This window comes from Etheostoma spectabile, chromosome 18, assembly GCF_008692095.1.
Source record: "Etheostoma spectabile isolate EspeVRDwgs_2016 chromosome 18, UIUC_Espe_1.0, whole genome shotgun sequence".
Taxonomy (NCBI): domain Eukaryota; kingdom Metazoa; phylum Chordata; class Actinopteri; order Perciformes; family Percidae; genus Etheostoma; species Etheostoma spectabile.
This window is the reverse complement of record NC_045750.1, coordinates 25,368,664-25,395,236: the sequence shown is the minus strand read 5'-3', so window position 1 is coordinate 25,395,236 and position 26,573 is coordinate 25,368,664. Positions and strand designations below refer to the sequence as shown.

Genomic DNA, 26,573 nt, shown 5'->3' with positions numbered 1-26,573 from the left:
CACTTGTATACTTGCACACTTTGCAACTTGTTGTCCTGTTGTCCTGAAAACCCTTCTGAACCCACTTCTGCTGCTCTTACATAACTCGCACCATTATGCCACTTGCATACTTAGGTCAAACAGAACTACCCCAGCCATTTATTGGCCTGACTTTTGCACCATTACATTGACTGTCTACTACTGTCTGCACAATTGCACATTCTCAACTCAAATTTTGCTGCTCTTATTTTCTTCATTGGATGTGCCTTCTTATTTTCACTTTTTATATTGTTTACTTCAATGTTATGTTTGTCTTTGGACCTAATTGGTAAAATTTGTCTTGTCTACACCGTGGGATAGAGGGAAACGTGATTTCGATCTCTTTGTGTGTCTTGACATGTAAAGAAATTGACAATTAAAAAAAAGCAGACTTTGACTTCTGTAACATTCTTTTCATGCGTTTTGCAGATTTCACACCCTCCAGAAAAAGGTCACTCAAGAGGTAAGGGCTGTTCCACTGAACAGGCATTTCCACGTTCTGCAAAGGATTTGAATACTAAAAATTCAACTTCCCTTGCAGTGATGGCGTTCCAGGAGGTGTGGGCAAAGAGCGTGTGTCGCCCCATGGAGCAGTTAGTGGATGTTGAGCAGGAGTACCCCGGAGAAGTGGAGTTCATCTACATGCCCGCTTGCGTCCCACTGTCCCGCTGCTCTGGTTGCTGTGGGGACGAGAACCTGGAGTGCCAGGCTACCCTCGAACGCAACATCACTCTGCAGGTGGAGCAAGATCTCCAATCAGACCTGATTTCTCAGAAATACCTAAAGAAGACCTGGTTGTCTTAAATATACGGCCCTCGTGGCATTTCTTTTGTTTCTAAGGTGATGAGGATTCATCCCATGATATCTATGCACCATGTGGAGCTCACATTCGTGGAGCATCAGAGTTGTGAATGCAGGTACTGGCCCGATTCTTTCTAATTAACACCAGATGCTAATTGAGGTTTTTATAGCACAGCAGCCAGTTGTTTGTGTTTTTCTTTCTTCGTGTTGTAGAGCCCGTCAGAAACTTCTGAACGACAAAAGGTCAGTCGATGAACATTTTATCTATCGGGCTTTGTTGTCCTCCCGGGTCAAAAACTGACAAAGATTTGACATTTTTGTCCCTTTTCCGTTCTCTTTTTTTAGTTTTCACTAACACCACCTTACTAGTTTTACTACTTTTTGTAATGCATGGTCAATAGCCCTCATTTGTATAGAATTATACCTAATTATTTGAGTTAAAAAAGTAGAAATTATGAATTACTTTGACTCATAGTTAAGATCAGAGGAAGGAAAGTGATCAATTGGCTTTGCAAAGAGCGTTGCAAGGAATTCAATCTATTTTTTTGCGGTGTTTTGGTAAAAAAAAAAAAAACATATTTCAGATATAGACATTTTTTAAAGGGGTCAGATTTGAATGAATTCACTGCAGTTTACTCTTCTTCCACAGCAGCGGTGAGTCTATCAGGAACAGACCTCGGAGAAGGAAACACAAGAAGACAGCAAACGGCTGTGGAAAGTAAGATGGATTGCCCCCCCCCCCCTGTTAGTTTTAAGCTTAAGAAGTATAGGATCATCTTATTGGATTAAGTATAGGATCATAGATCATTTTCTCAACACATCAAGAAAAGCCTAATTTTCATTTTATCTTAAACGTAATAATATAATAATATATAATATGCAAATGAATTAGCAGCGTTTGCAATCACCTCAGTTAACTGCGCTTGATTTACTTAGTGTTAGGCTACACTGTTGTTGTGTGTGTATGCAGTGAAAAGTTCTGTGTTAGCCTTATTACCTCATATGCATGCCTAATTGCTTTATTCCTGGACATAATACATCTGCGTGGTGTGTGTGTGTGTGTGTGTAAGAAGAGAGAGAGGAAGAAGAGAGAGAGGAGAGAGAGAGAGAGAGAGAGAAGAGAGAGAGAGAGAGAGTCAGACAGAGAGAGAGGACTGTGCAAACTCTCTTGGCTCCCTTTCCATTTTGATATTCAGCTGCGGTTTTCATGTTTCCAACGGTTTGACCCGCGCTCTCCGTCCCAGCTCGCGCGCAGCGGGCGACGCGCCAATCCAGAAGGACGCTGCTGTTTTGGATGTCTCAGTTTGTTGCTGACGGCCGGAGACGAGGGGAGGTAACGAGTCGTGGCCACCATGCAAGTTTCACCGGAGTCTGGCCCCTCTTATGGTCCTTCTGCTGCAGCTGGTACCTGCGCAGGTAATCCATACGATTTCAAAGCATGCTTTTTTTTTTGCCATGTTAGCTAAAGCAGTCGCTTCTCTTCTTGTTAAGATTGGAAATTGCAATTTTCTAATTTTGGTGCATTTTGGAAACGGTTGTGCCATTTTAGGGCCGCAGGTCGGACTCGAACCCGCGCCGTGCAGGACCTACATTGGGCGCACGCTCTTACTAGGGAGGGGGGAGGGGGGGGCTAGAGGCCACTCTTATTAATCATTAATCAAGTTAAAAGGAATTTGAAATTCAACTTATCCCTGATATTTTTTAACCCTCCTGTTGCCTCGGGTCAAATTTGACCCCTTTTAAATGTCTACATTTGAAATATGGGTTCTTTTTAACCAAATTACCATAAAAAGGAGGGATTCCTTCCAACGCTCTTTGCTAATCATTAATACACTTTTATGAATTTCAACGTTCCTTTGATCTTAATTATTAGTCAAATAATTCATAATTTCTGCTTTATTAACACAAATGTTAGGTATACTTTTATAGAATGAGGGTTATTGACCATGGATGATTGCATGGTGGTAGTGGGAAAGAAATAGTCAAATGTGTTCATTTTTTGACTTGGGAGGACAACACAAGGGTTAAAAAAAAAAGCATTGAGGTTGTATTTTTAGGAAAAGGCTGCCTTTTTCTCCTTGAATCCACATGGGACTCCCATTAGCACCTCACATGAAGCAGTGAAGCTAACAGGAGTCCCACTATATTCACTGTGAGAGGACACATCCCTCCACACTTGTCCAGACCTTTTAACACTATCTGTTTTTGACTGGCTGTTTGGCCCCCCATGAAGATAACATCTGCATTTAGGGGTTCTGGAATTGCCATGTTTCCTGTCATGTGCACGATAACAGCCCAGGTGCAGCTGCTGCGTGTTACTGATCCAGGTTGAGATAGAGGGGTGCAAACACTGGATCTGAGAGCTCATGCTGACTGACATGAGCCAGAGTCTACAGCTCCAGGTCCGCTTGTGATGAAAGGGGTGCAGTCCTCCACTTCTCTTCTGTTGGGTCGTGTGCAACATCTGACCTCCAGTATCAGCCTGCAGGGAGCCCACTGCACAGTGGATATCTGTTGCAGTCTATGTGGGCATTGTGCAGCTAAAATCTGTAAAGTGGCTCTCATAATATTATATGGAAGATGATTAGGCCCCAAAGCTGTGGTGGGGATAGCACAGTAGATATGATATGTGCCTTGGGTGTGGGAACATGGTTCGATTCCAATGCATCAGCCAGTGTGTACCTCAGCAAGACCCCCTTTGCTCCACAGGTGTGCAACCTATAGACTGTATATTATTAATATACAGTCACTGGTGCAACCTCTGACACATTTAGCAATTGTAAACCGCTTTGGATAAAACTGTCAGCTAATGTATTAGATTAATGTTGTCTTTATTAATCCCACAAGGGGAATTACAATTACACTTTGTTGTTATTACACACGGTCTGGATTACACACACACTCTCAGTACCTATACATGCAATGCACTACATGGAGAGATACCAGAGTGGGGGGGCTGCCCATGGAAAGCACCCAGAGCAGTTGGGGTTGGGTGCCTTGCTCAAGAGCACCTTGACAGTGCCTAGGATTTAAACTGGCATCTCTCCAGCTACTAGTCCACCCACCAGATTTTGGTCCGTTCGGGGCTTGAACCAGCGACCCTCCGATTCCTCACCCAACTCTCTACGGACTGAGCTACTGCCATGTAGAAGACTTCTGTGTTTAAAGTCTGAATTTGAGTTTAGACATATTTCTTAGAATTCTGACTATTTTCTTCTCTATTTTCTACATTTTTTACCATGTGGCCCTAAGCTTCTGTTTATTCTCTGTATATTTTAGATGTTTGAGGAGTCACAACAACTCATAATGGTTAAAAATCTTAGAAATAGTGTTAGAAACAACTTTGGAATAACTTTCACTGTGACTAGAGATGGTCCATACCATTTTTGCTTCACAATACCGATTCTGATTCCTGAACTTGCAACCAATACCGAGTACTGATCCAATAACAGTGCGTCATATATTTTTTTATGTTTTAACAACTGCATACAGTACTATCCCTGTATGGATGAGATATGATTCATCTTTGTTGTCGGTCTAGATCAATTAAAAATCTCAAACAATGACGCCACAGACTTTCTTTTTTTATCCTTGGAGAGTCAGTCGTAACAGAACGAGACCTTAAATAAACTACTTAAAGTAGATTTTCTGTAGGGCTTATAGGTGTATCGATCGAATACCTCCAATGCTAAAAAAAGATCCTGGTTTGTAATAACATGAATGACCTGCATGTCGACCACATGTCATGATAAACCATTAAAGAACAGTGGGACAGTGTTCCAATTCTTGTTAACCTGAACTTTTTACACACAAAAATAATGGCGCTGGAATCCTCAGCCCACTTCTTTTACGATCTGTTGGCTAAATGATTACTGTTCAAGCACTATTCAATGAGAATAAAATACAGATTTAGCCTCCAGAATCAGAACAAGCATCTCAAATTTTAGGTGTTAATCGTCCAATTTAAGGTTGCCATTTAAAAACAAATCAAAAATGACCACTACATAATAACGTGGAAAATTACAACATCAATTCCTAACTGGTGGTTATTAACTATGTATGTTTCAACATGTGTTTGAAAATCCTCCTTTTTTTTTTAAATATTTGATATTTTAGCTTAAGATAGGACAAGGGGGAAAGAGAGGGGGAAGACATGCAGGTCAGACTCAAACCCTGAACCCCTGCGTTGAGGACTGAGCCTCTATAATGGCCGCTTGCTCTACCAGGTGAGCTACCCGTGCCCCAAATCTCTTCAATTTCAAACTAACCACTATGTATTTGAAGCGTTATGTAAGGTCAACAAATTAAAAAAAAAATGATAAAGAATGAAAAAAAAAAAAAAAAAAAAAAAAAAAAAGGTACCAATGAGATAGATAGATAGATAGATAGATAGATAGATACTTTAGTCATCCCAAAGGAAAATTTAGATTAGAAATCGAAGGGTCCTTGGGACTGTATGGTCGCACAAAGTACTGTAAATCAAGTTGTCGTATTGTGTCTTTAACCTTACTCTCACAAGTTGCCAAACTTCATAAAAGTGCAGTACTAGATTGCCAGATAGGTTCACATTTCATTAACCCTTGTGTTGTCTTCCCGTTAACGATGAACTTGTCCTTCCAGGTCAAAATTGAAAATGAATGTTTTTTTGTGCTTTTCCAATGTTTTTGTCACTTTTTCTGATTTATTTGTCACTTTCTAAAATGCTCTTGGCGCTTTTTTTAAAACCTGAGCTGGTTTAATAACAGGTTTTACACTTAATCTTGGCAGTCACGGTCAACAAACGTCATTTATATCAAATTATACATACGTTTTTAGTTGCAAAGGCAGAAATTATGAATTATTTTAACTAATAGTTAAGATCAGAAGATGTTGAGTGGATCACAGATGGGTGTATGTCAAAGTTTAGTCCGGATACTGTTTTGAAACCACACAAAAAAAAATTTAAATGCTATAAGATTAAATAAAGCACCCAAAAAAGTTAAGGAAAGTTATGTTGTATGGAATCATCTATGTTATTTTTGGGCAATTTGGTTGAAAGAAATCCATATTTATGATATAAAACACACAACACAAGGGTTAAATCTATCTTAAAGGTCTGGTGCATAGGATTTCGGGTGATTTATTGGCAGGAATGGAATATAATATTAATACCTATATTTTCATTAGTGTATAAACACCTGAAAATAACATTAGTTGGGTTGTGGTTACCTTAGAATGAGCCGTTAACGGGCAATAGGTCAAAAAGAGCGTTGTCCGGTGGAATTTTGGCACCAAAGCAATCCCTGAAGTGGAACGTTGTGGATATGGACTATCGCGTACAGTGCTACTTCTACACCATGACATTTCTTGGCTACCATTCCCTTTTGTAAACCATAGCTTAGCATTTTATTTATTTAACCTTTATTTATCCAGGTAAACTGTTTGAGAACCAATTCTCATTTACAAACATGACCTGGCAAGAGGCTACAGAAATAAATAGGAACATAATGTCCAACTTTACATGTCAAACACATAGAACAAGCAACCGAATTAAAAGGAGTAAAACATACTGTACAACTTTACATAGTCCAAACGCATGACACATAGAACAAGCAACCGGATTAAGGAGATAAACATACTGTACAACTTTACATAGTCAAAAGCATGACATAGAACAAGCGAACCGAATTAAAACAAGGACAGTCAACGAAAAAAGATAAAGAATAAGAGCTTAAATATGTGTGTATAAATACGATTCATGGTTGTCAGCAGGAACAAGAGTCAGCAATGTAATTTTGGAGGTTTTGCTTAAAGGTGGAGAGTGCAAAGACTGGAAGCAGAGGGCGACTGGTCTCACGTTTTGAGTGCGATTACTGATGTTCTTCATGTGTCTAGATGATTAGTGACTATGTACATGCAAAACCACGAGGTTATTGTATGTGTATAAACTGTATCTGCTAATACCTTAATGTAAAATCAGGTTATTGAGTGCACTCGCTCCTATCGTCCAGCTTGGGGAGGCTTTGCCTTTGGTAGGGAAAGCTACTTCATAAGAAGTAGCTCTAACAGATTCCAGAAGAGTGTGCGACTTTGGCATTTGTTGTATTTGTGCACACTTGTCATTGTGACAAGAAACACTTCGATTTTACACCAACTGATCCATGTTGTATTGGCAAATCGTGTGACTGTAAAATGGAACCTTTTTATTTTTCAGATGGCTTTTTTCCTACCGTTAAATAGCATTACCTAGTTTATTATAGAGATTAGACGGACTTCTTGTGGACATGCACTGTGGACACTGACACCAACCCTGGCAGAGTGGTACCAGCTGCCATTGGTAATTCAGGAAAATACATTTTGTCTTTTTGAAGTGAGTGAACGACATTGATGCTGATTTGTTTTAAAATGCAGAAAAAAACACAAAAATGGCTTTTACCTATATGCATCTTTACTTTCGAAGCGAACTGGTTTCTGGTGGAGCCCATTCCAATTTTGTGAATTAACATATGCATACAGTCTATTTTAGAGTTTTCTCTCCACACTGTTTCTTGTTGGGAGAGTGAAGCATCGTGTTGTCTTGAGAACAGAGCGGCAGCAGTCAGAGAAGCTGCACTTAATATACAGTACATCAATAATTAACCAGCCAGCCTTGACTGGTAATGAAACTGCACTTCTGCAGTAAGCACAGGGGCTGAGATCCTGTAATCAACCCTTACACTGTGCATGATTCACAGAGAGAAATGAACGCCCACAAATCTAATGTCCATACAGGAGTGTGTATTACCAGTAGTGACAAAACACCCAGAAAACACTGGAAACCTATGTTTGTTTTACCTATGTTTATTTGACACTTCGACATTCCAACGTTCTGCTTCGGCCTTCATCAATTAATTGGAAGTGAAATGGCTGTTGTGAATACAAATAAGAAAATAAGTTTCACTTGTTATGTGTGTTTGTCATCTTTTTTTTTCAGGGACCACCAGAGGAGTACTGTGGAGGACATCAAGGTAGGTTGATGGAGTTTAAGGTTTAATATCCCTTCAAAAGGCAGCATTCCCCAAAAAAAGGACACAAAAAGACCCAAACTTTTATTGAGACGTGTGTGCTTCCTTCATTACCAAACCGTCCACTGGAATAATTCCTAGCTGAAAACTGATGTGTGTTTCATAATGCTGGAGATATGTCTTACTTGGTTTGTGCTCCAAAATAGCCTGTGTCAAGTTAATTATTAAAGCTGGTCACGGCTAACGTTACAGACAGTCGTTAAAGTGCCCATATATGAACCAAATCCCTTTTTCTGGGATTTGGGTGTTATTTGTGTCTCTGGGGCTCCACACGCATACAAACTTTGAAAAAAAAAACATCCATGCTGACAATACAAAAGAGTGAGATCCGGTTTCTGAATGTCCTCTGTCGTCTTCTCTTGTCATCTGCACGGCTTCCTATGTCCTAGAGACGAGGTGGCTAACCGTAGCATGCTAGCTCGTTCTCAATGGCAAAACGCTGCTACAACACCATAAGTTTGACCATAATCTCCAAAAGAACTACTTCCTGTCCCTGGTGTGCAGGTTGTCCAAAGTCTCCCTCGTCTAGAAGAAGTCTCCCAGATTATCCGCATTGGACGACCAAAGTTGTAAAACAGTAGCTAGCTGATGTTGTCATTTCTTAGTAGTGTGCACCAAGGGGGTCAGACCCTCCTCTCTAAGCGAGCTCCCATGGCGCCCTTTTTAATGCTACAAAGCTGGCACCTGCCGTAGCATCCCTACTCCCATTTTTGGCGCACTTTGACCGTGAATAATTTACATCTGAAGCGTTTAAAGACTTTTGTTCGTTGTTTTTTCTAAAGAAAACGACAATGGTGTAAAAGGATCATCCCACCTTGTATCTCACGTTATGGCTCCGTAGCAGACGTTTTTATAAAAATAGGCTAATGATTGTGTCATAACCACGCGACTTACTGTTGCATAGTCGACAAATCCCCGAATGTCAGGAGGAGCTCGCAGACAGTTTGGACTTCCATCAGCTGTTTAGGTTTAATTACTAATGTTAACTAGCATGTTAGTTAGCAGCAATGTACCTGTTGCCTATGTTATGTTAACTAGCATGTTAGTTAGCAGCAATTAGCCTGTGCCTTTGTTATCTCCTTACATATGACTACCTCTCCGCTCTGCTGATTGGGAAGATTGAGATTTCTCTTGCACAGCTACAGAAGACTTACAATTTCAGACACTACTTCGTCAACTCATTCCCAACAAAGATAGTATAGAAGGGTATGTCTCACTCTGCAGCTACAGAGACCCAAACGTGTAACGCAGCATTTGCAGTACAACAAAATATGGTATTTTTGAAAACCATATAACCTATTCTGGTACAACCTCAAAATACAATTAGACCGAAAATTAGCATAAAATGGGCACTTTAAGGACATTGGGTGTAAATGTTCATCATCCTAGTTATAAGATGGGTCTTTTAGTGTGGAGTCGCCTCATTAGTCTTGTCTCCGCAGTCAGAACATGCTTTGTCAGTGACCTGCAAAGGGCCTCCAGATCCAGGAAGCCAAATTTAACCTGTTGAGTGCAGCTGAAGTAAGCCATGTTGTGTTGTCTACTGTTTTTATATGCAACACATGTGGCATGAATATTGCATTACTGTGTTTATTTCCAATCCTCCCTTCTTGTGAATGTGTTTGCAGCGTCCAGCCCCGCCTCCAGATTGATTACCCTGGATGGGAGAAAATCTTGCATCCAAAGATCATCAGGTAGCTCATCAAATGAGGCTTTCTGTTTTCTGCTTTCGCTTCAAGTTTTTTGTAAACTCCAATGTCTTTCAACTGGAGGTATTTCCATGGGTGTTTGTATTCTGAATTGTAGTCATGTTTCCCTTTGTCACGGTAGAAGTCCTTCTGTAAAATGAGAAGCTTAGTCTCTGGGTTTGTCTCATTGCTGGTACCGTCTATCTGTGGGACAACACATTTCCTTTTCAAACCCTTGTGTTGTCTTCTCGTTAAAATTAAATCAACACTTAGTTGACGCTTTTTAATAAATGTTTTAACTTTTTCCTCATGTCTTTGTCTTTTTCAACTCTTGTCAATGTTGTCACTTTTTTGACGTTTAACACTGCGTAACACTAACTAATTAACTTAGTTTACAGTATTTTGGAATTTAGATCAATAAAACCTCTTTTTAGGAAATTCTACCTAATGTTTGAGTTAAAAAAGAAGAAATTAGGAATTATTTAGACTAAAATTAAAGGAATGAGTGTTGATGGATACATCACTGGAACATGTTCAACTTTTACTCAATACTGATTTCAAAAACACTGTTTTTTTTTTTTCAAATGCCATGTAATTGAAAAACGCCCCAAAATATGATAAAGTAAGATTTTGTACTTGGCAACGAGCGTTTGTGGAATCAATCATGTTATTTGGGGAATTAAAAGAACATTGATATAGGAAAACACGTCATATTGACCCGGGACATCACAGGGTTAATTACTGTAGTCCTGCTCTTTGTCTTGAATATTCGTCACACAGCCCTCATTGATTTTCCTCTCCTTTCCCAGGGACTCTGTGATGGAGACTCCTGTTTGAGCAGGACAATGAAGAGGAAGATGTCGCCACCACCTGATACTTGCTTCTTGGTCAAGTAGAGACAACTTATTCATTCTATCTGTCTGGCAAGTTTGAGAGCAACATGTTGGTTATGAGCAATCCCTACTTGATGTGTATAAAATTAACAAAACTGAAAGTAAAAAAAAAAAAAAAAAAAAAAGTAAATGTAAATTCTCTCTGTCAACAGGAACATAACTTGACAGGAAACCAAAATATGGTAGTGAAAACGTCGTTTGAAGCTTAACGCCTTTTAATCTGAGGGTTTAATATATCTGTCTGCACTGGAATCTTATTTTTAGACCAAATACCACACAGTCCAAGGTCTTATTGCATTATTGATGTGATACAATACATTGACACTTCTTAGTATGTAAAACGTGTATTTAAAGGTTGCCTGCGTTAGAGCATGCATGTTGCAGCAGTGTAGTAGGATCTTGCATGGCTCTCTTTACCATTTTTGGGCCTTTTGTTGACATTATACATTGGATTTACCTCATTAATCTTCTCTTGTGGTGGATTCCGTTGGAGCCCATTTTGGCCTAATTACCCTTCTGTTAGTCTCACTTTTTCTCAGCGTGCTGTGGAGGAGGGTCTGGGTTCTCACATAGCATTCAGGATTGGTGGAAATCGTGCTCTGTTATGGCATGTCTTTAAACCAATCACAGTTGTCTTGGGCGGTGCTAAGCACTGGAGAAAGCTGTGGAATAGGCAAAATAGGCCTCGGAGGAACTTGTTGTGGGAAACTGTGCGTTTAATAGTTTTAGTCGTGCAACAGAAAACTGAGATGGACAGATAGTCTAGCTAGTTGGATTTACCCTGCAGAGGACCAGGTAACCATAGTCCTCAGAAATCAACCGAGTTTAAAATTCCAACACAAAGGAAGCCCAAGGCAACGGATATCGGCCTAAATGAGTGAAATCTGGCATTTTCCAATCCCGAAGTGGAACGTCGACATTCAGCTGACGCCATTGCCTGAACTCTGTTGTCCACGTGGGGATCCAGTCAGCACCACCGGACAGCCCTCATAATCTCAGTGGTACAGCAGCAGCAGCAGCAGACACTACACGCCTCAGGCTTTAACTGCCTACAGCAATACGTTTATAACCCCAAGCGTGCACTACTCTGCTCTCATTTTAGATATATCACCAGAGAAGGCACTGCAGTTAATGCCCGCTTTAGCTACTTTCATCCATCCCAATTTCATCCGCACTGTCACTGAAACCAGAAAGTGCAGTCCTGTCAGGGGAGGATCTGCTGGCTTCCTGCTGCCTCATTTATTCCTCCTCCTGCACTGGCTGTGGACGTACAGTAGATGACCTATTTAAAAGCATGTTTTCATTGTAATGTATCTGAATCTGTCAGTCATATTATTGACAACGCCAGCCACCCACCCTGCACACTGTCATCAGCACCCAGAGGAGCTGTTCAGTGGAGGCTGCTCTTTCCCAAGTGTTGGACCAACAGACTCAAGGACTCCTTTGTCCTCATGCCATCAGATGTACAACTCCTCACTGGGAGGGGGGCGGGGGGAATAGGGCAAGAGGACAGTACATACACACCTGGACTCACAAATACCTACCACTTGAACACTTACTCAACACTGACACTTTGACTGATATATTTGGCAAATTTATGGTAAATGTCTATTATTATTGTTTGTTTTGTTGTATTCTATCTGTCTTGCTAAAACTGTAAAACTGAAGTCTAAGTCTGTCATGGTGGAGCAGCTGTAAAACCATGTGAACGGTCTAATTTGGGGGACTGTGTTTCCCTGCAGGCCCCATTGACACCCGTAAGGTGCTCCAGAGAAACTGTGTGATCGCGGCACGGCCTGCGCCGGGTTTCCGCACCGACTGCTGGCCGAGCTACGCCCCTTGTGGAGAAACCCAAGTTACAGCAACGTGCTGGCGCAGCAGAGCTTACTTTCACCTCTCCGCTGCCAAGCCCAACTGCCGCTGGCTCGGAGGTCAGATAATGAGTTTCTTTATTTGAATATCTATTATTACTGCTGAACAGGGCTTCCAGAAGGCAGTATACTGCAAAAAAACATGTCTTTTTTTTTAGGCAAGAAAGATTTTGAAAAAAGTATTTGTGTATCAGTTGGAAAGCTGCTCCTGTGATTCACACTGTCCTCCGCGTCCTCAACAGGTGCATCTCTTGGGTGCGCTGCAGGAATCCTGGGCAGCAGGTCCGTGTCACGAGACTATACACCGACGGCCGCATCCCGACGGTGCTGCTGAGCTCCCCTCCTCCCGAGTCCCTCTACGAAGCAGGGAAGACGCCCCCCCCGCTCATGAAGAGAGCCTTCTCCACAGAGAATAGAATGATCTGTAACGTACTTCCTTTACTCCACCTGATAAAAACAGTTCAGTAATCTTAAACGTCACATCTCAACTCAAGTCTTGTAATGTGTCTCTACTCAAGCTACCGCTCTAGATGTTTTAATGTCTAGTAGTCACACGGCACGTTTTGTTAAGAGATTGTTGTGATGATCGGCTGACGGCTGGTGTCTGACTCCCCAGTAAGAACCGATTTTGGGATTTTAGCCGTTTACGTGATATTTACAAGTGTTAGAATTTCAAACAGGTCCTGTGCTAACACGCAGCCGTGTCTTCGGTTTTATTTTACGTCTCACTGAGAAGACTGAACTTGTACGTCTCCTATTTCTGCATTTTGTTGGCATTAAGACTGAAAAACCCACTGTGTTCAGCAGACACTGTTTTCCAATGATTACCAGTTGTGCTTAGTAATCCTTTTCCAGCAAAACGCAGAAAATGTAACTGTTTCTCTGGATGGGTTATAAAGTGTGGACAACTGCCTTGTTTTTGACGGTAAGTCCCATGGGAAGTCTTTCCAAAAGAAAGAAAGTTAAACTTATTTATTGTTTGGATCTCAGTGTAAATGGTGTTGAACTCATTAAAGGACTGCACACACCCAAAGGTGTTTCAGTATTTTCATGTTAAAATGGGAGGCGGTATCCTGGGAGATACTATCCTCCCCACCTTAGACGTGGTAGATGCAACGGACGGTCAGGGACATGTGGAATTAGATCCAACACATCCAATATGACAGGTCTAGTCAAGCTAGATAATTGAAATCACCTGTTGTGTGATGTAGTTTGTGTGTTAAACCATCTTCCAAAACAATGCCATCTTGCTCTGTAACTTTTTATACCAACTATTGCAACAATTAAATATTTAGAATTCAATCAGACTTGCTTTTTCTGTCCTTTATTCTGAATGGCTTGTGGCTTTAATATTAAACCTTGTGTTTTCCCCCCGGTCAAAAAGGGACAAAAATGATATTTTTGTCCCTTTTGTCAGACTGTTTTTAGTTTTCACTACCACTGCCTTACCACCAGTAGTTTGTGAATCATGGTCAATACCTCATTTATTCAGAATTATACCTAACATTTGAGTTAAAAAAAGCAGAAATTATTAATTATTTTGACTAATAGTTAAGATCGAAGAAGCGTACAGAGATTTAGTCAGGAATGGAAGTGACCAATTAGATTTCAAAGAGTGTTGTAGGAATCCATATCAATTTTTGTGTTACTTTGGTTAAAAAGAAACCCATATTCGATAGACATTTTTTAAAAGGCGTCGAATTGACCGAGGACACCAGGAAGGTTAAAAATAAAAATTAGTAACTCAAATATTTTATTACAAAATCACAGATTAGAGTGCTACTTTGTGTAAAGACACTGTAGATACCATCCTAAACTATTGACAGCATCCCCTGCAGAAGATAGAAATCAAAAGACTCATGTGCAACACAGCTCACTGCCCATGATGTATTCTGTTTCCTCCCCCGCTAAATCTCTGAGTACCAATTGCCAGTTCATAGGGAATATCATGTTGGTATCAGGCTGATACATCTCTGAATTTCTTCTCAAAAATGTAGGAGGAAACCCTGGAATGGTTGCCAGCGATCCTTCTGGCTGTAAATACAGTAACAACATGAAATGCAAATATATCACTTCCAAACCAAAGAATGCTGTGTTAATTTATCCACGTGAACTTTACCTGATAAATCAATGCAGAGCAAGTTATAAACCGTGAGTGAACTATGCATTAGTAGGCCGCATAGTAGCAGGAAAACTGGATCTACATAGCCAACGGAATACAACGCAGCCGAGTTAATCTGCCCAATCGTCTTTTTAATTAGATAAATAAATAGATAGATAGATAGAAATTTATTGTCCCAAAATTATGCTGACTTCAAATCTAGTTGCACTAAGTTTAAGTGGCTTTGAAACAAATTGTCAGTTTTTAACATTCTGTTATTAAATTTGATCAGAAGTCCCATTTATTACACTTTTTAATATAACCCTTAAAGGGAATACAGTTCCTCATCTACTGAACTTTATCCCTCGCTAAACTTATCAAGCAAACCCCAACACTGGTGTGTGTGTGTGGTGTCGGTCGTCGGCTGTCTGTCTGTCTTCTGTCTGTCTGTCTGTGTCTGTATGTCTTTCTGTCTGTCTGTCGTGGTCTGTCTGTCTGTCTGTCTGTCTGTCTGTCTGTCTGTCTGTCTGTCTGTCTGTCTGTCGTCTGTCTGTCCGTCCGTCCGTCCTCGTCCGTCCGTCCGTCCGTCCTTGTCTGTGTGTCTGTGTGTCTGTGTCTGTGTGCCCTTGTGTGTGTGTCCTTGTGTCTGTGTGCTTGTGTGTGGTCCTTGTGTCGTGTGTCTGTGTGTCCTTGTGTGTGTCCTTGGGTCCAGAATGGAGTTGTATCGGTTTGGCCTTCTGGGTCCATTCATCACTCAGGGAGGTTCTGTTCTGGTCACGGGGGCTGGAACCAGTCTGATTACCCACCATGCAACCTCAACCCAAGACTGGTAAAAAAAAAATGTGGGAAATCAGTAAAGAGTTTGGAGAGAAAAAAAGGACAAAATTGTTAAGTGGAGATCAGGGTAGAGGAATATTGTGAGGTGTGTATATGTTTGTCTTTTTGTCTGTCTTCTTCAGTGACAGCATTAAAGGTCAACACAACATTAAAGTGCCCATATATGAATATGAATAATGTGTTATTTTGTGTCTTTGTGGCTTCCACACACACATACACACTTGGAAAACACAAACCTCCATGCTGTTTTGAGTGAGACAGGGACAGCAGTGTGCAGTACAAACAAAAATATGGTGTTTTTTTTGAAAACGAATCCAGTAAACCTATTCTGGTACAACTTCAAAATACAGTTATGGACCTGAAAATGAGCAGAATATGAGCACTTTAATATGCTGTTGGAATGGTGTGTCTCAGTGCATGTTTTTGGGACTTGTAGGTGAATATTTATGCTTCCAGCTAAAATCTGTGCTTCATCTGTTTCCATGTGATGTGGTAAATAAACAGACACTGTCATCAGCCTTTACGAACCCAGAGGGATTATGGGGAAGAAATAAGCACTTTGTTACTCACATGATAGTTGATATCACAGGCTTTGAAGCAGATCGAGTGCACGACCTCCTAACCTGTGGATTCAGGCCAGGTTTTTTTTCCGACCATCTAGATAAAGACCACCACGCCTTGGCCATAGTGGGAGCTAGAGAGCTGTAAAGTCCCACCTGCGCTGGAAACCCATCCTCCTGAGATGGAGACTGGGACTGGAGCATCAGTGTGGTTCCCAAGACAGGAAGCAGCAGCTGTCCGCTGACCTTGCTAACAGACTGGGAGTCTGAGCAGGAAGGGGAAACCCCCGTAGTGGAGTGGGTGAGCCCTGCCTTCAAGGAGCGGTGCGAACCGTTCCCTGAAGACCAAAAAGCAGTTCACACGCTCGGATGCAGCCTCATGTCTATCTCTGGGTTTTAAATGTATTATATCTGTTCTGGCAACTGGATTAAGATATGACTTGATTGATTTGTGTACACACGTCTTTTGTCTTTGTTTGGATATGACCCAGGAGTATTGCATAGAGCGAGAGCGAATGTTGTGAGAGGAGAGGCATCATCCATCTTGGTTTTACTCTTCCACAGAGGCTGTTTTATAAACACAGCAGCCCAATTTTCCCGTAAATCACACTGGCTGTGAACGCACACCATGGGCCTAATCCTGATAAAGTTGAGGCACTCTGTGCAGTATCACTGCACCCTTAACCCTCATGTGTCCTCCGGCAACTTGACCATTTCCTATATCACCAAAAAACAAATAACATGATTGATTCCTCACACACTCTTTGGGGGGATTTTGTGATGGGGTATTTAGGGTGTCTTTTTCAATTTGTGTAGCATTTGAAAAACAAATGGAAGTGTTTTGAAATAGTATTGAATAAAAGTTGACATATTCCAGTCTGTGATATCCATCAACATCCATTCCTTTAATTTTAGTCTAAATAATTCCTAATTTCTGCTTTTCTACTCAAACATAAGGTCTAATTTCCTTATGTATTGACCTAAACTACCAAAAAACGTGTAAAACTAAGTTAATAAGTTAGTACATAGTGTTGAAAACGTCAAAATAGTGGCAAACATTGATTTAAATATCATTCTTGACCAGTTCACAATAACAATCCATATTTTAGGGGTTGAATTTTACCATCTCTGGGTGCCGTGAACTTACCAGGAGACTGTATACGCACCAGCATAATGAAGAATAGCCAGTACCCGTTCTTCTTCTCATATAGTTAAACTACTACTGTGATCAGTGGGTTAGGGTACAAAAAAGCATCAAAAGGGTTGAAGAAAAAAAAGGGACAAAAACGTAAAGTTAAAAAATTGATTAAAAAAAGCGTCATAAAACGCGTCAAACAAACGTGTTAATTTTAATTTAAGGGGAAACAACACGGGGGTTAAGTCGTGTTGGGAAGTGAACATACAGTAGTCAGAATCAGCTTTACTCGAACTGGAACTGGAATTGAAGCATCTCGAAAGCCAGGTGTAGTGTAACAGGTACGTCAACACAGTAGTGGTTATAGCATTAGTCCATCCATCCATCCATCCATCCTCCATCCATCCATCCGTCCATCCATCCATCTTCATACGCTTGTCGGTATCGGGTCGCGGGGCAGCAGCTCCAGCAGGGACCCAAACTTCCCTTTCTCAGCCACATCACCAGCTCCGATGGGGATCCGAGGGTTTCCGCCAGGTTGAGAGATAATCCCTCAACTCCTGGTTCTTCCCCGAGGCCTCCTCCCAGGTCATCCTCCACCTAGTCCGGGTCTTCCCGACCAATCCCCCCACTGACGTCCCTCCACCTAGTCCTGGGTCTTCCCGAGGCCTCCTCCCAGATGGACCCCTCCACCTAGTCTTGGGTCTTCTCGAGGCCATCCCCCCAGCTGGACGTCCCTCAACTAGTCTGGGTCTTCCCCGAGGCCTCCTCCCATGGACCTGCCTGGAACTCTCCCTAGGGACCCCCCCCAGGAGGCATCCTTTCCAATGCCGAACCCTCAACTGGCTCCTTTCGACGTGAAGGAGCCAGGGCTCTACTCGAGCTCTCTCGGATGACTGAGTCCTCACCCTGTCTCTAAGGGAGACACAGCCCCCCTCCTGAGGAAACCACTTCGGCCGCTTGTACACTGGCATAGGTACCAGACATAAAGTTATAGTAGTTGACATGTCCACGTATCTGCAGCAAAACACATGACTGTGCATGGATGAACATGAAGGGGAGGAAAATCTGAGACCATAGCTTGAACCACATGTGAGTAGATCCAGGGTTAGCACTGAGAGACAGGGAGCTCCTCACACTGGGGTTCGACCTTGGCAGACAGTCAGAAGGACGTAAAACGACTGTGTTTGTGTGTTTTAGCTTGTACTTGTATACAGTGTTTTTTTTCATGCGTATGATCCGGTACAGTTTTAGATTTTTGAAGTACTTTTTTTTTTCCGACCGCTCTGACAACCAATGTTTTTTATCATTTCTGGGTTCATGTTGCTGTCCTGTGAGCGCATGAACATGAGCCATGTTTTCAGAAATCCGATTGATTTTTAAATATTTTATTCGATAGATAGATAGATAATAGATAATAGATAGACTAGATAGATAGATAGATAGATAGATAGATAGATAGATAGATAGATAGATAGATAGAAGATACTTATTCATCCCAAAGGAAATGTTAGTTTTAAGCTTAAGAAGTATAGATCCTCTTATTGGATTAAGTATAGGATCATAGATCATTTTCTCACACATCAGAAAAGCTATTTTCATTTTATCTTAAACGTAAAATAATAATATAATAAATATGCAAATGAATTAGCAGCGTTTGCATCACCTCCAAGTTCAGTACTGCGCTTGATTTCTTAGTGTTAGGCTACACTGTTGTTGTGTGGTATGCAGTGAAAGTTACTGTGTTAGCCTATTACTCATATCAGTCCTAAATGCTTTATTCCTGGACATATACATCTGCGTTGTTGGTGTGTGTGTGTGGGAACAAGAGAGAGAGAGAAGAGAGAGAGAGAGAGAGAGAGAGAGAGAGAGGAGAGAGAGAGATAAGAGAAGAGTCAGACAGAGAGAGAGAGACTGTGCAAACTCATCTTGGCTTCCTTTCCATTTTTGATATCAGCTGCGGGTTTTCATGTTTCCAACGGTTTGACCCGCGCTCTCCGTCCCAGCTCGCGCGCAGCGGGACAGCGCGCCAATCCAAGAAGGACGCTGCTGTTTGGATGTCTCAGTTTGTTGTGACCGGCCGGAGACGAGGGGAGGTAACGAGTCGTGGCCACATGCAAGTTTCACCGGAGTCTGGCCCCTCTTATGGGTCCTTCTGCTGCAGCTGGTACCTGCCGCAGGTAATCCATACGATTTCAAAGCATGCTTTTTTTTTGCCATGTTAGCTAAAAGCAGTCGCTTCTCTTCTTGTTAAGATTGGAAATTGCAATTTTCTAAATTTGGTGCATTTTGGAAACGGTTGTGCCATTATTAGGGCCGCAGGCGGACTCGAACCCGCGCCGGTGCAGGACCTACATTGGGCGCACGCTCTTACTAGGGGAGGGGGGAGGGGGGGGCTAGAGGCCACTCTTTTAATCATAATCAAAGTTAAAAGGAATTGAAATTCAACTTATCCCGTGATATTTTTTAACCCTCCTGTTGCCCTCGGGTCAAATTTGACCCCTTTTAAAAATGTCTACATTTGAATATGGGTTTTTTTAACCAATTACCATAAAAAGGAGGATTTCCAACGCTCTTTGCTAATCCAATTAATCACTTTTATGAATTTCAAACGTTCCTTTGATCTTAATTATTAGTCAAATAATTCATAATTTCTGCTTTATTAACACAAATGTATGGTATACTTTTATAGAATGAGGGTTATTGACCATGGATGGATTGCATGGTGGTAGTGGGAAAGAAATAGTCAATGTGTTCATTTTTTGACTGGAGGACAACACAAGGGTTAAAAAAAAAAGCATTGAGGTTGATTTTTTAGGAAAAGGCTGCCTTTTCTCTGAATCCACATGGGACTCCCATTAGCACCTCACATGAAGCAGTGAAGCTAACAGGAGTTCCCACTATATCACTGTGAGAGGACACATCCGCTCCACACTTTCCAAACCTTTACACACTATCTGTATTTGCTGGCTGTGTGGCCCCCCATAAGTATACATCTGCATTTAGGGGTTCTGGAATGCCATGTTTCCTGTCATTGCACGAGAACAGCCTCAGTGCAGCTGCTGCGTGTTACTGATCCAGGTTGATTAGAGGGGTGCAAACACGGATCTGAGAGCTCATGCTGACTGACATGAGCCAGGGTCTCACAGCTCCAGGTCCTGCTGTGATGAAGGGGTGCGTCCTCCACTTCTCTTCTTGTGGTCTTGGTGCAACATCTGACCCCGTCATTATCAGCCTGCAGGGAGCCCACTGCACAGTGGATATCTGTTGCAGTCTATGTGGGCATTGTCAGCTAATCTTAAAGGTGGCTCTCATAATTATTATGGAAGATGATTAGGGCCACAAAGCTGTGGTGGGGATAGCACAGTAGATATGATATGTGCCTTGGGTGTGGGGACATGGGTTCGATTCCCAATGCATCAGCCGTGTGTACCTGCAACGACACCCTAGTTGCTCCACAGGTGTGCAACCTATAGACTGTATTATTATTAATATACAGTCACTGTGCAACCTCTGACACATTTAGCAATTGTAAACCGCTTTGGATAAAACTGTCAGCTAATGTAATTAAGATTAATGTGTCCTTTATTAATCCCACAAGGGGAAATTACAATTTACACTTTGTTGTTATTACACACGGTCTGGATTACACACACACTCTCAGTACCTATACATCAATGCACTACATGGAGAGATACCAGAGTGGGGGGGCGCCCATGGAAAACCCCAGGCAGTTGGGGTTGGGTGCCTTGCTCAAGAGCACCTTGACAGTGCCTAGGATTTAAACTGGCATCTCTCCAGCTACTAGTCCACCACACAATTTTGGTCCGTTCGGGGGCTTGAACCAGCGACCTCCGATTCCTCACCCAACTCTCTACGGACTGAGCTACGCCATGTAGAAGACTTCTGTGTTAAAGTCTGAAATTTGAGTTTAAAGACATATTTCTTAGAATTCTGCTATTTTCTTCTCTATTTTCTCTTTTTTACCATGTGGCCCTAAGCTTCTGTTTTCTCTTGTAATTTTAGATGTTTGAGGAGTCACACAACTCATAATGAGTTAAAAATCTTAGAAATAGTGTTAAAGAACAACTTTGGAAATAACTTCACTGGGACTAGAATGGTCCGATACCATTTTTGCTTCACAATACCGATTCTGATTCCTGACTTGCAACCAATACCGAGTACTGATCCATAACAGTGCGTCATAATTTTTTATGTTTTAACAACTCAGACATACTATCCCTGTATGGATGAGATATGATTTCTATCTTTGTTGTCGGTCTAGATCATTTAAAATCTCAAACAATGAACGCCACAGAACTTTCTTTTTTATCCGTTGGAGAGTCAGTCGTAACAGAACAGACCTTAAATAAACTACTTAAAAGTAATTTTCTGTAGGCTATTTTGGTATCGGATCGAATAAACTCCAATGCTAAAAAAAAGATCCATGGTTGTAATGAACATGAAGGACCTGCATGTCGGACACAATGTCATTGATAAAACCATTAAAAGAACAGTGGGACAGTGTTCCATTCTTGTTAACCTGAACTTTTTTACACAAAAAATAATGCGCTGGAATCCTCGCCACTTCTTTTTACGTACTGTTGGCTAATGATTACTGTTCACAAGCACTAATTCATTAAATAAAATACAGATTTAGCCTCCAGAATCAGAACAAGCATCTCAAATTTAGGTTTTAGATCGTCCAATTTAAGGTTGCCATTTAAAAACAAATCAAAAATGACCACTACAAATAACTGGGAAAATTACAACATCTAATTCCTAACTAGTGTTATTAACTATGATGTTTCAACATGTGTTTGAAATCTCTTCCTTTTTTTTTAAATATTTGATATTTAGCTTAAGATAGACAAGGGGGAAAGAGAGGGGGAAGACATGCAGGTCAGACTCAAACCCTGAACCCCTGCGTTGAGGACTGAGCCTCTATAATGGCCGCTTGCTCTACCAGGTGAGCTACCCGGGTGCCCCAAATCTCTTCAATTTCAAACTAACCACTATGTATTTGGAAGCGTTATGTAGGTACAAAATTAGAGGGTAAAAATGATAGAGAAGGGGAAAGAAAAGAAGCACACAGTGTTCCATTTTTTATTCTTTTTACTTTTTCTAACAAACCAACAGTTTTTTATTATGCTCATCGTGTCCAACATTAGCACTTCCATCCCTTTGACATGTTTATGCACGAGTTATCCTAATTACATGTTAATGGTGTCGAATGCATCTGGTTCTCTTGGTTGGATGAACAATACAGACTCTTTGGCACAACTCCCGTCCACAACACAGTAAAAAGCCGCTGTTGCTCAGCTCCGAAGCTTCCCTGCGTGTGACATTTGAAACCACTGTTCCCATCGATGCTCGCGGGAGCGGAGGGACAGACGCAGGAGAGGTGAGGATTCAGAAAAGAGATTGTTGTTACTGAAAAGAAAAAGAGAGCCAAGATCAACTTGCACTTGTGTTTCTGCTCAATTTGGCGTTCGAAATGGAACGTCGCCATTGTGAGAACTTGGAAAAACTCAAGCTGTGTCATGATACCTTTCAGTGCTGCCTTTTTTTAACCCTTGTTATTGTGTGGAAACTCCTGAGTGAAGGCAGCAACTATTCTTTGCTGTTAGTCTTTGCATTCTTCGCTTCTTGTGATAATAAACCTTCTAGTGTTACATAGACTGAGAAAGAAGAGCGCTTTTTGTTGCTTTCACAGTCAGTGGTAGCTCCTAAAACCACGCTGCATCGTAGCGTGTGCAGCCATTTTTCTCTGCCACCAGAGGGTGACCTGCAACTGTACAACGAACCCACTGCTACTGAATCAGGCTCTTTCTCACTTGGATCTGGTTCATACACCAGGCTGTTAGGATGCTGAACTCTCTCCCCCTCTCCCCCCTCCACCCTCAGCTACATACATCCGGACTTTTGGACCCACAATGGCTGACTTGCACCACTCCACTTGCACTACTCACTTGTATACTTGCCAACTTTGCAACTTGTTGTCCTGTTGTCCTGAAAACCTCTGAACCCACTTCTGCTTGCTCTTTACATAACTCGCACCATTATGCCACTTGCATACTTAGGTCAAACAGAACTACCCCAGCCATTTATTGGCCTGACTTTTGCACCATTACATTGACTGTCTACTACTGTCGGACAATTGCACATTCTCACTCAAATTTTGCTGCTCTTATTTTCTTCATTGGATGTGCCTTCTTATTTTCACTTTTTAATTGTTTACTTCAATGTTATGTTTGTCTTGGACTAATTGGAAATTTGTCTTGTCTCAACCGTGGATAGAGGGAAACGTGATTTCGACTCTTTGTGTGTCTTGACAGTAAAGAATGGACAATTAAAAAAAGCAGACTTGACTTCTGTAACATTCTTTTCATGCGTTTTGCAGATTTCACACCCTCCAGAAAAAGGTCACCTCAAGAGGAAGGCTGTTCCACTGAACAGGCATTTCCACGTTCTGCAAAGGATTGAATACTAAAAATCAACTTCCCTTGCGTGATGGCGTTCCAGGAGGTGTGGGCAAAGAGCTGGTGTCGCCCCATGGAGCAGTTAGTGGATGTTGAGCAGGAGTACCCCGAGAGTGGAGTTCATCTACATGCCCGCTTGCGTCCCACTGTCCCGCTGCTCTGGTTGCTGTGGGACGAGAACCGGGAGTCCAGGCTACCCTCGAACGCACACACTCTGCAGGTGGAGCAAGATCTCAATCAGACCTGATTTCTCAGAAATACCTAAAGAAGACCTGGTTGTCTTAAATATACGGCCCTCGTGGCATTTCTTTGTTTCTAAGTGATGAGGATTCATCCCATGATATCTATGCCCATGTGGAGCTCACATTCGTGGAGCATCAGAGTTGTAATGCAGGTACTGGCCCGATTCTTTCTAATTAACACAGATGCTATTGAGGTTTTTATAGCACAGCAGCCAGTTTTTGTGTTTTTCTTCTTTCGTGTTGTAGAGCCCGTCAGAAACTTCTGAACGACAAAAGGTCAGTCGATAACATTTTATCTATCGGGCTTTGTTGTCCTCCCGGGTCAAAAACTGACAAAGATTTGACATTTTGTCCCTTTTTCCGCTTTTAGTTTTCACTAACACCACCCTTACTAGTTTTACTACTTTGTAATGCATGGTCAATCGCCTCATTTTATAGAATTATACCTAATTATTTGAGTTAAAAAGTGAGAATTATGAATTACTTTGACTCATAGTTAAGATCAGAGGAAGGAAAGTGATCAATGGCTTGCAAGACGTTGCAAGGAATTCAATCTATTTTTTTGCGGTGTTTTGGTAAAAAAAAAAAAAACTATTTCAGATATGACATTTTTTAAAGGGTCATATTTGAATGAATTCACTGCAGTTTACTCTTCTTCACAGCAGCGGTGAGTCTATCAGGAACAGACCTCGAGAAGGAAACACAAGAAGACAGCAAACGGCTGTGGAAAGTAAGATGGATTGCCCCCCCCCCCCCCCCCCACCCCCACCCTACACACACACCACACACCACACTTCATATGTTTGGACATTTACAGCTACTTCATCCCTGTTTCCTCCACACTGTCAGACTACCAAGGACAGATGAGATTAAACATATCACAACATATTATTTACTGTGTTGGTCTCTTTGACAACCCTGTGAGTCCACCCGTCATTTATGATGCTTCTGTGTAAGGCCGCAGAGCATTTGTAGCAGAATAATCCAAGGCTGTGCCAACCAAGGACTGTCCAAGGACCTCCTAGTCACCCCAAATTGTTCATGTATTTTCAATGTCACATTCTTCTCGGCAGCAGGTAGAATGTGTATCGACCGAGGGATGAATGCAAAAAGCAGCCAAATCTGTCAAAAAAGCAGCATGTGTCATATAAACGCTCTGTGCCCCCTCCACTTTCTTTCTTTTATAGTTGACAATGGACATTTTTACGTAACCAATTTTGAAGTAGTGCACAATGAAGGCATTATAATAAAACATCAACCAGGTTTGTAGTTTTACAAAGTGGTTCTGTTAAAGGGGCCACTCCACGGGTTGCATGATTAGATAGATAGATAGATAGATAGATATAGATAGATAGATAGATAGATAGATAGATAGATAGATAGATGATGATACTTTAGTCACCCAAAGGAAAATTTAGATTAGAAATCGAAGGGTCCTTGGGACTGTATGGTCCACAAAGTACTGTAAATCAAGTTCGTATTGTCTTTAACCTTACTCTCACAAGTTGCCAAACTTCATAAAAGTGCAGTACTAGATTGCCAGATGTTCACATTTCATTAACCCTTGTGTTGTCTTCCCGTTAACGATGAACTTGTCCTTCCATCAAAATTGAAAATGAATGTTTTTTTGTGCTTTTCCAATGTTTTTGTCACTTTTTCTGATTTTTTGTCACTTTCTAAAATGCTCTTGGCGCTTTTTTTAAAACCTGAGCTGGTTTAATACAGTTTTACACTTAATCTTGGCAGTCACGGTCAACAAACGTCATTTATATCAAATTAACATACGTTTTAGTTGCAAAGGCAGAAATTAGAATTATTTAACTAATAGTTAATCAGAAGATTTGAGTGGATCACAGATGGGTGTATGTCAAAGTTTAGTCCGGATACTGTTTTGAAACCACACAAAAAAAAAATTAAATGCTATAGATTAAATAGCCCCAAAAAATTAGGAAAGTTATGTTGTATGGAATCATCTATGTTATTTTGGGCAATTTGGTTGAAAGAACCATATTTATATATAAAACACACACACAGGGTTAAATCTATCTTAAGGTCTGGGATAGGATTTTCGGGTGATTTATTGGCAGGAATGGAATATAAATATTAATACCTATATTTTCATTAGTGTTAAACACCTGAAAATAACATTAGTTGGGTTGTGGTTACCTTAGAATGAGCCGTTAACGCAATAGGTCAAAGAGCGTTGTCCGGTGGAATTTTGGCACCAAAGCAATCCCTGAAGGGGAACGTTGTGGATATGGACTATCGCGTACAGTGCTACTTCTACACCATGACATTTCTTGGCTACCATTCCCTTTTGTAAACCATAGCTTAGCATTTTATTTATTAACCTTTATTTATCCGTAAACTGTTTGAGAACCAATTCTCATTTACAAACATGACCTGGCCAAGAGGCTACAGAAATAAATAGGAACATACTGTCCAACTTTACATAGTCAAACACATAGAACAAGCAACCGAATTAAAAGGAGATAAACATACTGTACAACTTTACATAGTCAAACGCATGACACATAGAACAAGCAACCGGATTAAAAGGAGATAAACATACTGTACAACTTTACATAGTCAAACGCATGACACATAGAACAAGCGACCGAATTAAAAAAGACAGTCAACGAAAAAAGATAAAGAATAAGAGCTTAAATATGTGTGTATAAATACGATTCATGGTTGTCAGCAGGAACAAGAGTCAGCAATGTAATTTTGGAGGTTTTGCTTAAAGGTGGAGATTGGGATCAGAGGTGTAAGTTTCAGGGTATTTTGTAGTGTATTCCAGTCATGTACTGCTGCAAAGCGGAAGGCATTACGTCCAAAGGTAGTAGAAGTAGGAGGGGTACTACATTTAATCAAATTACTCGATCTTGTAGTGATGGTTTAT

At 41.1% G+C, this 26,573-nt stretch overlaps 1 protein-coding gene across 3 annotated transcripts in view; it reads left to right on the top strand.

The window, feature by feature from the left end:
- The window catches only part of pgfa (placental growth factor a), a 32,761-nt gene that overhangs the window by 4,185 nt on the left and 2,003 nt on the right, over window positions 1-26,573 (top strand). The window contains exons 2-6 of one of the 3 annotated variants that reach the window (XM_032543582.1): window positions 448-481; window positions 560-756; window positions 859-935; window positions 1,033-1,062; window positions 1,472-1,537. In XM_032543582.1, the coding sequence (XP_032399473.1) occupies window positions 448-481; window positions 560-756; window positions 859-935; window positions 1,033-1,062; window positions 1,472-1,537 (404 nt within the window). Of the gene's footprint in view, window positions 1-447; window positions 482-559; window positions 757-858; window positions 936-1,032; window positions 1,099-1,429; window positions 1,540-26,573 lie in introns of those variants that run through there. The other 2 variants (XM_032543581.1, XM_032543583.1) reach the window with 2 other exon arrangements.